The sequence below is a fragment of the Daphnia pulex genome, chromosome 9 (assembly GCF_021134715.1).
Source record: "Daphnia pulex isolate KAP4 chromosome 9, ASM2113471v1".
Classification (NCBI taxonomy): domain Eukaryota; kingdom Metazoa; phylum Arthropoda; class Branchiopoda; order Diplostraca; family Daphniidae; genus Daphnia; species Daphnia pulex.
In genome coordinates, this window is record NC_060025.1 from 4,952,496 (window position 1) to 4,966,866 (window position 14,371).

The 14,371-nt window shown below is 47.0% G+C and overlaps 2 protein-coding genes and 1 long non-coding RNA gene across 7 annotated transcripts; 1 reads left to right on the forward strand and 2 right to left on the reverse strand.

Moving 5' to 3' along the window:
- Positions 1-741: 741 nt before the first annotated feature.
- Positions 742-2,150, forward strand: LOC124201623. Of its 5 annotated transcripts, none has more exons than XR_006877620.1 (4): positions 742-829; positions 906-1,002; positions 1,347-1,491; positions 1,609-2,150. It is a non-coding gene; the product is annotated as an uncharacterized LOC124201623 (long non-coding RNA). The 5 variants fall into 5 exon arrangements; XR_006877619.1 differs by adding an exon at positions 1,101-1,135 and having other exon boundaries at positions 748-1,002; positions 1,217-1,491; XR_006877616.1 differs by having other exon boundaries at positions 906-1,491.
- A 5,766-nt stretch (positions 2,151-7,916) lies between these two features.
- On the reverse strand, positions 7,917-8,630 carry LOC124202950. The gene has a single exon (XM_046599472.1). The coding sequence runs from the start codon at positions 8,628-8,630 to the stop codon at positions 7,917-7,919; it is 714 nt and encodes a 237-aa protein (XP_046455428.1).
- A 389-nt stretch (positions 8,631-9,019) lies between these two features.
- Positions 9,020-10,501, reverse strand: LOC124202951. The gene is made up of 3 exons (XM_046599473.1): positions 9,826-10,501; positions 9,598-9,720; positions 9,020-9,531 (listed from the first exon to the last, which is right to left on the reverse strand). Exons 1-3 carry the CDS (start codon positions 10,499-10,501, stop codon positions 9,020-9,022), a joined length of 1,311 nt encoding a protein of 436 aa, XP_046455429.1.
- Positions 10,502-14,371: the final 3,870 nt, after the last annotated feature.

Here is a 14,371-nt window from a genome sequence, read left to right on the forward strand (position 1 = left end):
AAGTATTTATCACGGCTTAAACTTTCGTTTAGAATTCGACCACAGGTCTGTTACAGATCTGTTTTTATTATGTTTCCCATCATTTGGGTAACAGCTAAAACTCAGTCTGTTACAGGGATGTGTGCCACCTGGGCGTGAAGTAGCATGGAAAATTTTTTCAGCCTTATATTTATTAGAACCAATTCTTTGTTTATGAAGGACCCTTTACACACGGTAAGAAAATTTGCAAAGTTCACCTGGCAACCAGAGACAACACGGTCTGTTGGTTTCAGCTTCCTGTAACCTAGATAAGAGGTTTTGATTGCCGACTTTGATCCTGGGCCCCCTCGAACCGGTAGTATCCGGCTTTATCGTCGTGAGTCTGGCTTTGTGGAGGAAGTGCTGAAGAAACTGGCTGCTGGATTTTGGAAAGGGGAAGGATTGGATTTGATTAGTCGGAGTGATTAGTTTTGGGATAATTAATCAAAATCAGTATTCCAAACATAGGATACCCGATTTTGCACGACGACCTCACTGTCTCTCGTACTATACGGGGATACAAAGAAAATGGACGTTTAATTTTACCCTTTTTGTCCTTTTCTATTTTTTAAATCGTTTGATTCTTTATTGTTGGTGGTTTTGGTTGCGCTTTCAATAGTTTTTTATGCCTTTATTATAGGAGAAGGTCGTTTCTGTGAAGACCTGTTCTAAAGAGCGCCTATTAAGAGAGTACTGTACTTCTACAGAGGACTGTTCTTAATGAGAAAAGGAGTTCATTCTCTCTCTGGATGCTCGACTTGATGACAGCCAATTAAAGGCTTCGTCCCATCGAAAACGAGCATCCGAATCGGTGAGCAAGTTGTTTGTGATTTGTTAGTGATTTGTTAGTTGAACTAACAAATCACAATTCGGTTCCTACTCAATAGTCGACCAGCGAGGAATAATAGGTGAATTCGTCGACAAAACCTAGACGACGCCCAGGTCAACCACGGCATCGCGCAAGACTGTGAAGAAGACCTCCGGGTAAAATACCTAAACTTCATTCGGGTTGCTATTTTTTTTTTACAAGCAGTGACGCAGTATTATTCTGAGTGTTAACTTTGTTTGAATTTCAAATTCAGGGACCCAAGTTTGATGCTGTTTAAGCACGGACTACGTATTAAAATTTGAACTAAACCTTATTGAAAAGGCTATTTGTAGATTTAATATAATGTAATTTTTTTAATGTATTTTGTAGGTTATGTACTTTTTTTATTTTTCCTTTTTTAATGAAAAAAATCGCAAACATCCCTTCGGGTAACTTGCTAACGCAGGTAGCTGACAATCCTTTTACAAATATTGATTTTAACTTTTACAAACAATACTAGATGGCATGTTTAGAAACGGTCACGCCATCTGTTGCCATCTACTCTACCGGTACCAACCCCCAGAAAAACTTCCGCACCACACGCGGACCAACATCAAAATAGGATTCTCTTTGTTGGCTTCCAACTTTTTACCGTTTCACCGGAGGTATGCGCAAACATGCAAACGAAAACAATTTAAGCAACGGAATTCTTAAATAAAATGTAACACTCCGTTACCATAGCAGCATTTTTTTAATTTTGAACATTCCTGTATTAACTGTAGAAAAAATTCAACCCGTTACATTAGAGAAACTACCAGAATTTACAAGTAAACACAAGAACGACTATACAATGAAACAAAAGAGAGAACCGATATCAACAAGAATGACGGGAGAATCAGCCTGGCTAAAGACTGTACGATAACTGAAGTACTAGCTTCTTCCATTTGGATTCGTATTCGTCGATCGACGGGAACCGTCCCATTTTCCACGTTTTCCATGTTACATCCACAAAGACGGTCACAAGTATTCGAGCGGGGGCGTCGTGTGGAAGTCGCCCTATATCTGATCCAGTGCGTCCAAATACCGGAGCAGCCGAGGGACACGAGGTACCTCTTATCCAGTTCGTGGCTGTTACACGTTCTGGGCATCCGAGATGGTCAGCCGATATTTTACTTTACCACTGCACTGATTGTTGGAAATTTATTGCATCCCAACAGTGATCGGCACTATTGCTACTGTTAATTCTATGTAATTTGTAGGGACCTCAACAGAGGGCCCCAATTTTACCCTCTCTTTCCACTCAATCTATTGTTCCTATCCTACTCAACCCTAAACCAACTATTGAAAGTCCAAAATGATGTATTATACGGCAGTGTGAAATATAAGGACTAACTAGCAACAACAAAGGTGTCATCTCTTATCTCAATCTTATTGGAAGTTGGACACCGCCAACAAGAGTTCCATTTCCAACACGGTCCTTCGAACCGGAGTTTTCTCCAACCAGTGTTAAGTTAGTTTCGCTCTATCACACTCAAATCTTTCTCTCGTTATCTCCTTTTGCCTAATCACTGCCGCCATTTATAAAAGAAAATTTTGTTTAATTATGGCAGGTCAGTCATTTATTAGTATCTTTCTCTCTCTCTGAGTTTAACTTGTTCTCAGGGGTCTAGTAAGCAAATAGATCTCTTTAAACAGTAAATTATTTTTCTTCTCTCTCTTGAATTAAAGCTAAAATATTTCCTTAAAATTAAAAACACAATTCCTAAATCATTTTTGAAGGGGGATTTTTTTTTCCTTGTCACGCAAATTATCATCGCCTAAGTTGATTATTCTCTCTTCCCTAGTTCCCTTTCAAAGAATTTTTTTTTTGGGGGGGGGGATAGGCCTATTGCTTTCCAATCTCTTAGATTGGGCAAACGCGGGAACTTCCGTACCTCTTAAACGTGTTCACCTCGTGTGAGCCTTGGGTGAAATTCCCTCTCTATCTCTTGATACGCCTCCCATCATTGTCAAAACGAATCTCAGCTGATTGGGTTCACTCTTGGCACGTTCTTTAAAACTGAGACAACGCGGGAATCTCTTTCCTTTAAAGAATTTTTTTGGGGGGCATGCTTCCCTACCTCTTAGATTGGGAAAACGCGGGAACTTCTCTAACCCTTCAACGAGTTCGCCTCGTGTGAGCCTCAGGGTGATAATAAGACTTAAATAGTCCTCACTCTCTTTGCTATGGCGTTCAGCCATACACGAAAACAAATCTCTCTCATTTTTTGAATTAATTTGCATTGTTTGTTATTCAATCATTTGGGTAAATCTCTCTCTGTCTCAGAAGGCGCAACGCTCCCTCAAAATACGACAGAAAAATATTCTCTCTTTTTGGGGGCTTGCCCGGTTTCCCCTTTAAACTGAAAAACGCGGGAAAATTCTCTACCCTTTCAACGCGTTCGCCTCGTGTACGCCTCAGGGTGATAAAACTTAATTTTGTTTTCTTCTCTCTCTCTATTTACAAAAGGCCTTCCGCCATTTTCAAAACAAATCTAACGCTCTTACGCCCATGCATTTTTGTATGTGTAAAAAAAAATCTTTCTCTCTTTCTCAAAAGGTACAAAGTGCCCTCTGAGCACAAAAAGAAAATTGGGAATTAGAAACCGCCGTCTTGCGGCAAAAACTCTTTAAATTCTCTTTCCTAAAAATTGTTATTATGCCGTTTGTGGAATTGTAAGGAGCTAGAAAATTACCCTAGCTCCAAAATCATTCAGTTTTTGCAGATATCTTTACATAAAGGAATTCAAATAAAGTGGAAAAGACAGCAGAATTTTATTCGGCACCACAAATCTCCGAAGACCGAGCAGAACAACAAACAAAAAGGCTAATCAACTTAATCAAAAAATTAATTTAAACTAATTCTCTTCTCTATTTCGTACTCTCAGCAGCTCCTTAGGAGCCACCTCTAACTCACAATGGCTCCAAATTACGCAAGAACTATAATTAAAAGGCATCTCACCCGTATTATTAACCTCGCCAAAGCTTACAAAACAACCGATATGACTTTGGAAGCTTTTATCAAAGTCAAAAAATTAGAAAAAAAGCTAGATGGATTTCACAAGAATTATGAGATATTCTCAAAAAGGATCCAAGATGAAATAAACAAAGAAGGCGTAGACCAAGCGACGATCGATGCAGACTTCAACACCATGATCCAAACAATGGACGAGGTTATTTTTGCAAAAATAATTTTCATCAAGAACAAACGTAGAGAATGGTTAGACAAACTTAAAGACGAAAACCAGGAAGAAGAATCAGATGAGGAAGAATGGGAGAAGGACAGAGAAAAAACGATTCTCAATTTTTTCCACCAACAGGAAGCAACCCATGCACAACTCACTCGTGACATAATCAGTCAGGTGATCGCAGCCATCTCAACAGCCTATTCAGTGCCCTTCGCTCCAGGAGATGTCTACCTATCACCAGCAGCTTCTCAAACAAATCCAGTAGTGGAGTTAATCCCCACAACCCTCGCAACATCTCAATTCGCAGCAGTATCAGTGCCAAACCCAATTCCACCAGTAGTGTCGTCACTTACGAGAGAAAGCTGTAGTTTTCCGCACACCCCTTCATACCAGTCAAAAGAAAATATCCAGACGGAAGAAAAAGAGGCTGGAACGGCCAGTCTCCCTCACCCACCGAAAAAAGGAGACCCACTCTCGGATTCTCTCCCACTCTCGGATGGGCCAGACGGATATCCCGACAAAAAAAGGTTTGAAAGGAAAGAAATAAAAGAAAATAATTCTTTTGGTTATAAGTTAGAAAACTCAGCAAAACTGGATGGAGCAGAAAAAATCACATCATCAACCGCGAAAAGTTGCTACAGCGACCAAAACGTCAAATCAGCCCAGTCAAAAGAAGCCCCGATGGAAAAGGAGCCTGGAACTGCCAGTCTCCAACAACGACCAAAAAAGGACTATCAATCTCAGATCTTCCGGTCCAATCCAGTGGAAACAAAGACAAAAAAAGGTTTGAAGAAGACGAGCTGAAAGCAACTAACCTCAAATTTGCAAACTTAGATGGTGTAGATGCAGTGGAGTCCAAAAATCTCTTGAGCTCCTCTAGCAACAAAAAAACTGCTTGCACACTCAATATTCAAGAAGCTCCAGCTACTCCGACAGAAGCTCCTTGTTCTCTCATTATCCAAGAAGCTCCAGCTATTTCGGCAGAAGCTTCTTGTACTCTCAATCTTCAAGAAGCTCCCACCATTTCGGCAGAAGCTCCTTGTGCTCTCATTTTTGAAAAAGCTCCAGCCAATCCGGCAGAAGCTCCTCGCTCTCTTACTCATCAAGAAACTCCTACTTATCAAGCAGAAGCTCCTTGTACACTCATTTGTCTAAAAACTAGAGATTCATTCACTAGCATTTCGCCGGACGACTCCAAAGGAAAAGCTATTCAGGCCTTTCTTTCTTTCCCATCGGGAAGGCCAGCTGCATCGCTGGAAACACTAAACTCTTTTCCGAGTCAACTTAAACAAACAAACTTCTCTTCTTCTGGAAATTTATCATCATCACCAGAAATCCAGGAAGCTTCGAAAGAAAATCACCAACAAGCCGCTGCATTTGTAAATTCAACAATCGTAGCAAGTAACCAAGAAGTCATTCCGAAGTTCAGATCGCCGTGCAGTCAATCAAAAATTCTTCCGGAATTTGCAAGTCAACAAAACTCAATGAAACGGAAGCGCTTGAAGCCAGTAAAACCAGCCCCTAAACGCCTCTCAAGGTCACCAAGTATAGAAGAACATCTCATCAACCAGTCGCTGTTCTCTTATTCGTTAACCCAGGTACCAAACAAAATCATTTCACATCTACTAAACAATATTCTTGTATTAAAGGCCATGGCCATTGAAGAAGATTCCAACACACACCAATCGGTATGGGATCCTGATGGCAAACTTCCAAAGAGAGTCAGCAAACTCTCAATCGGAATCAAATGGAATGGACAATTAACTGAATCTGGTGCCAGCTAACGAAACAGCTCATCGTAATCCAGGCCATCCATCTTCAACCGCATTCTCAGATCTCTAATCCAACGGATAATCAAGTCGATCAGGATGTCGAGCCAATTGAACGGGCTCTACTGGGGAGTATGTTGGGAATTTATTGCATCCCAACAGTTATCGACACTATTGCTACTGTTAATTCTATATAATTTGTAGGGACCTCAACAGAGGGCCCCAATTTTACCCTCTCTTCCCACTCAATCTATTGTTTCCTATCCTACTCAACCCTAAACCAACTATTGAAATACCAAAATGATGTATTATACGGCAGTGTGAAATATAAGGACAAACTAGCAACAACAAAGGTATCATCTCTTATCTCAATCTTGGAAGTTGAACGGTCCGACACCGCCAACAAGAGTTCCATTTCCAACACTTATCGCATTCAGGGTCCAACTTCACGTCTATTCGGTTGGCCAGGTTTCGCGTATAGAGGAGGCGATGGTTGAATAAGAAATAGGAATCGCGTAGGGGAAAGGGGAGGCGCGGTAACGTTTTCCAAATGTTGGCCCAGTCGAGGGACGGATGTGCCATTTTGACGTGGTCCGGCTAAAACACCGACTTATTCTGGTGGTGATAAATTTTCAGGTGGATGGAGAGGTGGGAGATTCAAAATCCACTACTGGTGTGTCCGGCACGCATTTTTCCGGCGAGTTTAGAAAACAGGGAGATTGGGAATTTTAAAGATCTTTATTTGCCACTTGAAAAAAGGTAACAGCATTTGCCAGATGCAGTTGCTTCTCGTTTTAGAGTACAAAATTGAGTGAGTGAAACTATAAAGTTGGGCGCACAAAGACAAAAGGGGAGAACGGGCTAGGCCAGCTAGTGGACGGGGAAAGCCCTTTCTTTGTTGCAGGATTGATTATTTGGCGTCGTCCGCCACACAGCCGGCCCTGTTTCCAGCACTGGGAACATCTTCTTCTTCGTCAGCTTCTAATAGACACAGTTTGTGTGCGGACCGCACAAAACTGGACGTTTTAGTAGGTGGATTGGAGGGATCCTGTCGGTCTTTTCTTCCGGTAGCCACTCGGATAACTTTCCCCTCTGCCAATCGCACGAAGCCGTCTTGACCATGGATAACGCGAGTGATGCGGCCTATGGGTCATTCTTTCCGCTTCACGTTCGGCATGACGACGAGTACAATGTCGTCGACGACCAAATTTCTTCGCGGGCGCAGCCACTTGCGTCGTTCGATTAAGTCGGGGACGTACTCTTTCAGCCACCTATTCCAAAAAAGGGTGATGAGAGCTTGCGATTCTAACCAGCGCCTTTTGGTTAGACCACCAAATTCTTCCGCGTCTTCGACATGAAAACCCGGAGTGGGCCGTCCCGTCAGGAAATGGTTGGGAGTGAGGGGTTGCGGATCGTGCTGATCGACGCTGACATGCGTCAATGGTCTGGCGTTTAGTAGCGCGGTGACGCCGGACATCGCGGTGAGCAGGACTTCGTCGTTGAGCGTGCGCTCGTTGAGCACGCTACGAAGTGCGCGTTTAGCTGATTGAATGAGACGCTCCCAGCTGTCGCCGAAGTGTGGGAAAGCAGGCGGGCTAAAGCGCCATTCGACGTCTTGATTGGCCATTTTGTTGGCCAATATTTCCCGATTCCAACCGGCGAGTGCGTCCGAGATTTCTTGCTCTCCGGCGACTAGATTCGTGCCGTTGTCGCTGTAGCAGATCCGTGGTAGACCGCGTAGATCGACGAATCCATCATGTGGAATCCAGATCCATCGAGTGGGTAACGTCCAGATGAACTGCACGACAGTCAAGGCAAGTGAAAATGACGCCATAGCGTTTCACCTTGCGGCGAAAGATGGTTAGGAAGAACGGACCGAAGAAATCGATTCCTACATTTGAAAATGCCGGCAAATGAGATTGAAGTCGGCTAGCGGGAAGCGGACCCATCAATGGAGGATCCGGTTTGCTGTTGCGCAATTTGCACTCGAAGCAATCGCGGATAATACGCCGGATTTATGCGCGAGGCCGTAGAACGTGAAATTGCAGGCTTAAATCGTGTAGCGTGAATTCAGTTGACGCATAGTCCAGCCGCTCATGTGCCTCCCGGATCAACATGGTGGAGAGTTGACTGGTGGGATCCAGGATGATAGGATGCTTGGCGAATTCCGGAATGGACGCATGTGGAATGGACGGAATGCGCATGCCTTCCGCCAACGCGCATAATTCGGTGCTGAGTCGTCAGGTGGATTGCCGAAATTCCTCTTGAACAGTCGTCGGCTGGATTGAGATTGCCGGGCAAATGACGCCATTGACTTGCTTTGCTGGTATCGGCGATCTCCGTTATGCGATGGGCGACAAATGCGTGATATTTGCACCTTGTCGGATGGATCCACTGGAGGACAGTCTGAGAGTCGCACCAGTAGGTCACGTTGGAAGCGATTGGTCCGAGCTCTTTTACGGCGCTGGCACACAATCTGGCACCGAGGACGGCTCCTTGCAGCTCCAAGCGAGGGATGGACAATTGACGCAGAGGAGCGACTCGAGCCTTTGCAAGGATTAAATTTAAAGAAAAATTCTCTTCGCCGTATTTCGTGCGTATATAGACGCACGCACCAAAACCAGCTTTGGAGGCGTCGGTGAATACGTGTAGCTCGTATTCCAGTGGCTTCGACTGTTTTCGAAAACAGCGGGGTATCTTCAGTTTTGCGATGAATTCGAGCTCCGATGCCCACGCCTTCCAGACAGCTAGCAGATTCGGTGGCAGCGCGTCGTCCCAGTTAATTCCGGTGCGCCAAACATCTTGCATAAGAATTTTCGCGACCATTATCACCGGGGAAAGAAAACCCATTGGGTCATAAACCGAGGAAATTTCTTGCAAAATTTCTCGTTTTGTCTTGATGTCAGTCCTAGTGGAAGTTTTGAAAATAAAGATATCAGCTTGACAATCCCACAACATTCCAAGCGTGCGCTCGATCGGAAGTCGGTCAGCGTCCAAATCCAAGGAGCGCGATAAATCATTTTTATCGATGGTGGCCAACACGGAGCGTGATGAAGACAGCCATTGAACCATATTGAATCCGCCCAGTTTCAGCAACGCGGATACGTCCTGGCGGAGTGTGATGGCCTCTTCTTCGGTTTCGGTGCAGTCCAAATAGTTGTCGACATAGATGTTGCTTAATACCTTGTTTGCGACGTTTAGAGGTGGCCAAAATCTTCGGCCGTACGTCGGAGCGCGAAAATGCATGTGCCAAAAATGTGGACCGTCATTTGAAAAGTTGTCGGTGGATCTTGGCTGCCGGGCGTCCTCCATAAAAATTTGAGTAGCGACTGCTGGTGTTTAGCCACTTGAACTTGGTGATACATTTTTTCTATGTCACCTGACATTGGTACCGGCAGCATCCGAAAACGCAAAATAACTCCTATTAGGCAAGTTAAAAGATCCGGGCCTTTGAATAATTGGTCTTTCAGGGACGTACTGCGGTGTTGTGCGGAGGGATTAAAAACCACGCGAACTTTGCCAGGTTTCGCGGGCGTTTGGACACCATGATGCGGCAGGATCCATTCTTGGCCGTTTGAAGCAGGATTCGATGGGGCCGGGATGGCATGGCCAAGAGAGATGTATTCTTCTACAACTCGAGCGTAACTTTTCGCGAATGTTGGATCTTTTTCGAAGCGTCGCTCCAGCGAATGAAGATGCCGAAGCGCCACTTCTCGATTGTTGGGTAAAGTTGGAGTTTCATTTCACAGCATAAGCGCCACCTCATACCGCTCACCGATATGGCGAATTGTTTTGTTTAAGATGCTGAGAGCTTTCTTGTCTTCGTTACTCATCGGCGGGTGTGCGGGAGAGTTGACACCGAAGGATTCCGTGAGCCAGAACTGCGTGACAGCATCTTCTAATTTTTGAAATACAGAATGTTTATAAACATGAAGAATTTTTGAATGCGACGTGTCTTGTGGTTGCAGCATTGTGGTTGGGACTGGGCCTGTTAGACACCAACGAAAATGGGTTTGTATTCCGTCAGGAGCTTCTATTCCGTCCGGAGGCATCCGGACGTCCAACACATCATGGACTCTCATGACGTCAGGTCCGAGAAGTACAGATACCTTATTGGAGTCGATGAGAGGGAAGTCAAAGTCATTCAAATGTTTCAACTGGTGTTTAAGAGCTGGCCAATTGATTTTCCGGCTCTTCACTTCCAACTTCGGGACAGAGTATGCATTTTTCACAGCGAAGGCACGACTCTGATCTCGAGGAAAAATATTGAATTTGACTCTGGTTGTTTTGATTTCTGGATCGACGCCGTGGAAGGATCCAAGTCGAGCGATTTCAGTCGGCCCATCAATTTTCAGATGAGCGGATAAATCTTGAAGAATGAGGGAAGCTTCACTTCCAGGATCTAGGAGAGCGAAGGTGTCGACTTTATTTCCCTTATGTTCGACCGTCACGGGCACTACTTGCAATAAAGTAATTATTTGAGCCCCATCTACGAAGTGAGTGGCTACTAATTTCTTTTCTTCTTTTTTGTGAAGAGGGGGTTTCTCCGTTTGAGGTTGAGCTTTTTCCGATTCTTGATTTTTCCAAGAAATGCGTGGGGCACCATGCATCAAAGTATGATGGCGAAATTCACAGTCTTTGACGTCGCATTTTTTCTTGCATGTACACTCTTTGAGCATGTGACCTTTGCTTAAGCATTTAATGCAACAACCGGAACTTTTGATGAACTGCGCTCTCTCTTCTAGAGTTTTTGCGCTGAACTTTGGACACTGGGCGAGCCGATGATCTTCTTTGCAGAGAAGGCAGATTAACTTTTTCGGATGGTTCTCTGCTTGGTCTTTTGCTTTTGCTTTGCCTTCTTTGTTGCCTTGTTGCTGGGGCGGAAGGGGGGGGGGTTGGGAACCGAACGCCTGGATTTTTTTGCCGGCCCATTTTTTGCCTTTGTTGTTGCTGGTCTTTTTTAATCTTTAATTGACAGTGCTTGGCCATCATCTCACCTTTTACTACCGAGTGAAGCCAGTCAGCGAAATCTTGCAGGTTTAGACACCGAGGATGATTCTTACTTATCTTTTTCCCCCACCTGCTTTGGATGTCGGGGGGGGGGCATCTTCGAGTGAACTAGCTCCATAAGTGTCACGGAGTGAAGTTCTTTTTCATATCCGCCGCTCTTGAGTGACGCAACGGACCCGTTGATTGTTAAGTCTGCGTTAGGCACTGTATTCTAAGTCCACAAGGCGTATGAAATACACAAGACGGGAACGGTAAGACCTTCCTCCGCTCTACTCTCGACTCGAATGCCGTTCACTCCGTGGCCCTCTGGCGTAAGCCTTTCGTGCGCCATCTGTGATCGCATTCAATACATCACAACTCCTCCCGAGCCCTCGCTCGGTACAAACAAACAGAACAAACAAATAGAATGATGATTCCATGAATACATCCAATGGGAAGCGAATGTCGGCGACACTTTGGGGTGGATAGGGGACACTTGCATATTAAACGAGCACAAATGATCAAACGGGAATGGTTGTACGACATGGAATAAATTACACAGATGTGATGACCCTCTGCTTCCGGACGCGAGTTCCACGGCGTGGGCCGTCCGGCGCCGGAACGATGGGAGGCTGTTGGGTTGATGCGGGGGGAACGATGACATCCGCTACCGTGGGCGCGCTGCCGTCTGCCGATGGGTTGATTCGGACGATCGTCGCCGTCGTCTCTTCTTCCGCCGGGACCAAGGGGCGGAGGAACCGCCGATTGCGCCACAGGACGCTGCCACTAGCAAATTTGATTCGGTAGGATCGGTAGCGGCCAACCGCCACAATGACGCCCACATGAGTCCAAAGCTTGGAATCCGGGTCTTGGATCCGTACCGGCGTGCCGATCCGAAGTGGTGACAATGGGCGGGTATGAGCGTCGTACCGAAGTTTAGTTTCAGCAGCCGCCGCCGCCTGTCGCTCCCGTGCTATCATGGCGTCCTTCCATTTGGGAGCATAGGATGATCGATGCGCCGGGACGATGGAGCGGAGTTGGTGGCCGAATAAAATTTGTGCCGGTGATGCACCGCTCTCGTGGGGGGTGTTCCGAAACTCAAGGAGCCCCGCTAGAAATTCTTCCGATGATAAATCTCCGGTCTTCGCCACTAATTCTTTTATCGCCTTCACTGCTGCCTCCGCATTGCCGTTGCTCTGGGGGTAATGAGGGGAAGAGTTACCCCATGCCACGCCCCAACGTTTCAGTGTCTCTTGGAAAACTCCGGCATCGAATTGAGGTCCATTATCCGAGCGGAATCGCATGGGCACGCCCAGCTCGACGAAATTGTGCACGACTGCCTGGACTACTTCTCGCGCGGTGGGATCGCGTCGCCACTGGTGGACTACCGGCCAACCCGATAATCTGTCCGCGTATACCAGCACATGGAGGTTTCCGTGCTGGAATAAGTCGGCCGACACGTCTTCAAATACGAATGTCGGTAGCGGGTCTGACATCAGTGGCTCCTGGCACTGGCTCGGTCGCCTCTCCTGGCACTTGGAGCAGCGTTCGACGAGCATCGTGACGTCGTTCGATATTCCCGGCCAATATACCGTCTGCTGGGCCCGTCGTTTTGTCCGGACGATGCCCTGGTGGGCGGCGTGAAGTTTTTGGAGAATGTTACGGCGAGATGAGAACGGCACCACGATGCGGGATCCAAAGAGGACAAGGCCGTCTTCCGTAGACAGTTGGTGACGAATGGACCAAAACTGACGTATGTAGTTCGTCACGCGGGCACGGTCCGTGCCGAAACCTGATTCGACTGCCGCCACTAGGGCCGTGTAGTCCGCGTCTGCCACGGCGGTGGATCGCAGATCGGCCAGCAAAGCGTCCGGCAAATGATCCGACGGGGCCGATTCGTCTTCAGAGTTGCATACAGCCGCGATCGACTGAATCACCACATTCCGAACGGAAAAATCAAGGTCTGCACCCACACGTTCATCTTCTGGCGCTGGGTCGTTGACTGGGGCCCGTGATAAGGCGTCTGGAATGGCGTGCTCCTTCCCCTTTCTCCAAACGGTTGTGAAAGAATAGGGCGACAGTCGCTCTTTCAGACGCTGTATTTTAGGGTTGTCTATAGCATCCAGGGTATGCTTGTCTAAGATTGCTACGAGGGCCTGATGATCCACCATCAGGGTGAAATTTGGAAGACCAGATAGGTATAAGCGGCACTTTCGGATCGCCCACTCGACTGCAGCCAGCTCCAGCTCCACGATGGCGTATCGTGATTCGACATCGGAGCACCAACGGGAATTGGCATCCACTAGACGCCAGCCTCCGTCGTGTCGCTGCATTAGCGCATACCCCATTCCGTTCTTGCGCGAGGCGTCGACTTGGATGACTGTTTCACGGTCTGGTTCGAAATGGACCACCACGGGCGGGGAGATTAAAGCCAACTTAACGGCGGCGAATGCTCGGTCATGGTCCGGCGTCCACACGTATGGGTTGCGTGTGCTGAGAAGAGGTCGGAGGGGTTCCTTGGCCGCTGCCACCTCCGTCGAAAATCCGGCGAGTTGCTCCACCAAGCCCATGAATGACCGTAATTCTGAAATATTAGTCGGCCGGGGAAATTGAGACAGGGCCTTTAATTTGGCCTCCTCGATGGTGACTCCGCCGTGCTTGATCTCGTATCCAACCCACGACACACGATGTTGGGCGAAACGAAACTTTTCTTTGCTGAAGGTGATCCCGGCGTCGCGTGCCGCTTGAAGAACTTCACACACTCCCCTCACGTGCTCGGGGAAGGTACGATCGAAGCGAAGCAGATCGTCGACCACACGCACCGTATTTGACACTGCGGCGAACGCAACATCCGCCCTCCTGTTGTATTCGTCACCCGAGCAACTGAGGCCCATGGACGCGCGGAGGAACTTAAAACGGCCCCACGGCGTCATAAAGGTGGTTAAATGTTGACAGGAGGGATGGAGGGGAATTTGATAGTACCCGTTGGCGGCGTCGAAACTGGTGTAGAATCGGCACTCGCTGTCTATTTCGGCGACCGCATCACGTGGAGTACGCGTAGGGTGAGTTGGCCGCAGGACGAACTTATTTAATCGGGTATGGTCGACACAGATGCGGATCTTGCCGGTCTTGGCATTCCTAATCACCACCAGGGGGGCGGCCCATTCCGTCGCTTCGGTCACTGGCACGATCACTCCCTGCGACACCAATTGGTCCAGCTTGGACTTCACTTCCGGACGATCACTAAATGGGATTGGTCGGGCGCCGTTCACATAATATGGCACTGCATCGTCCCGCAATTGAATCATCATATCTGGCCCCGCCATTGTCCGTAAACCATCTTCCTGGTCGAACACAGAATCGAATTCTGCTGCGATAGCCGCCTCGATTTCTGCGATCTGTTCCGCTGATGGGTCCAAGGGTAAGTGAATGCCCCGTAGAAATTCCCACTCTGATGGTTGAGACGGCTGATCTGCATCCTCTGTCGGCGAAATCTGCACGGACTGAATTGGTGTCAGTGGCTGTGGGTAATCCGCATGGATGATTGCAAGATTCACGCA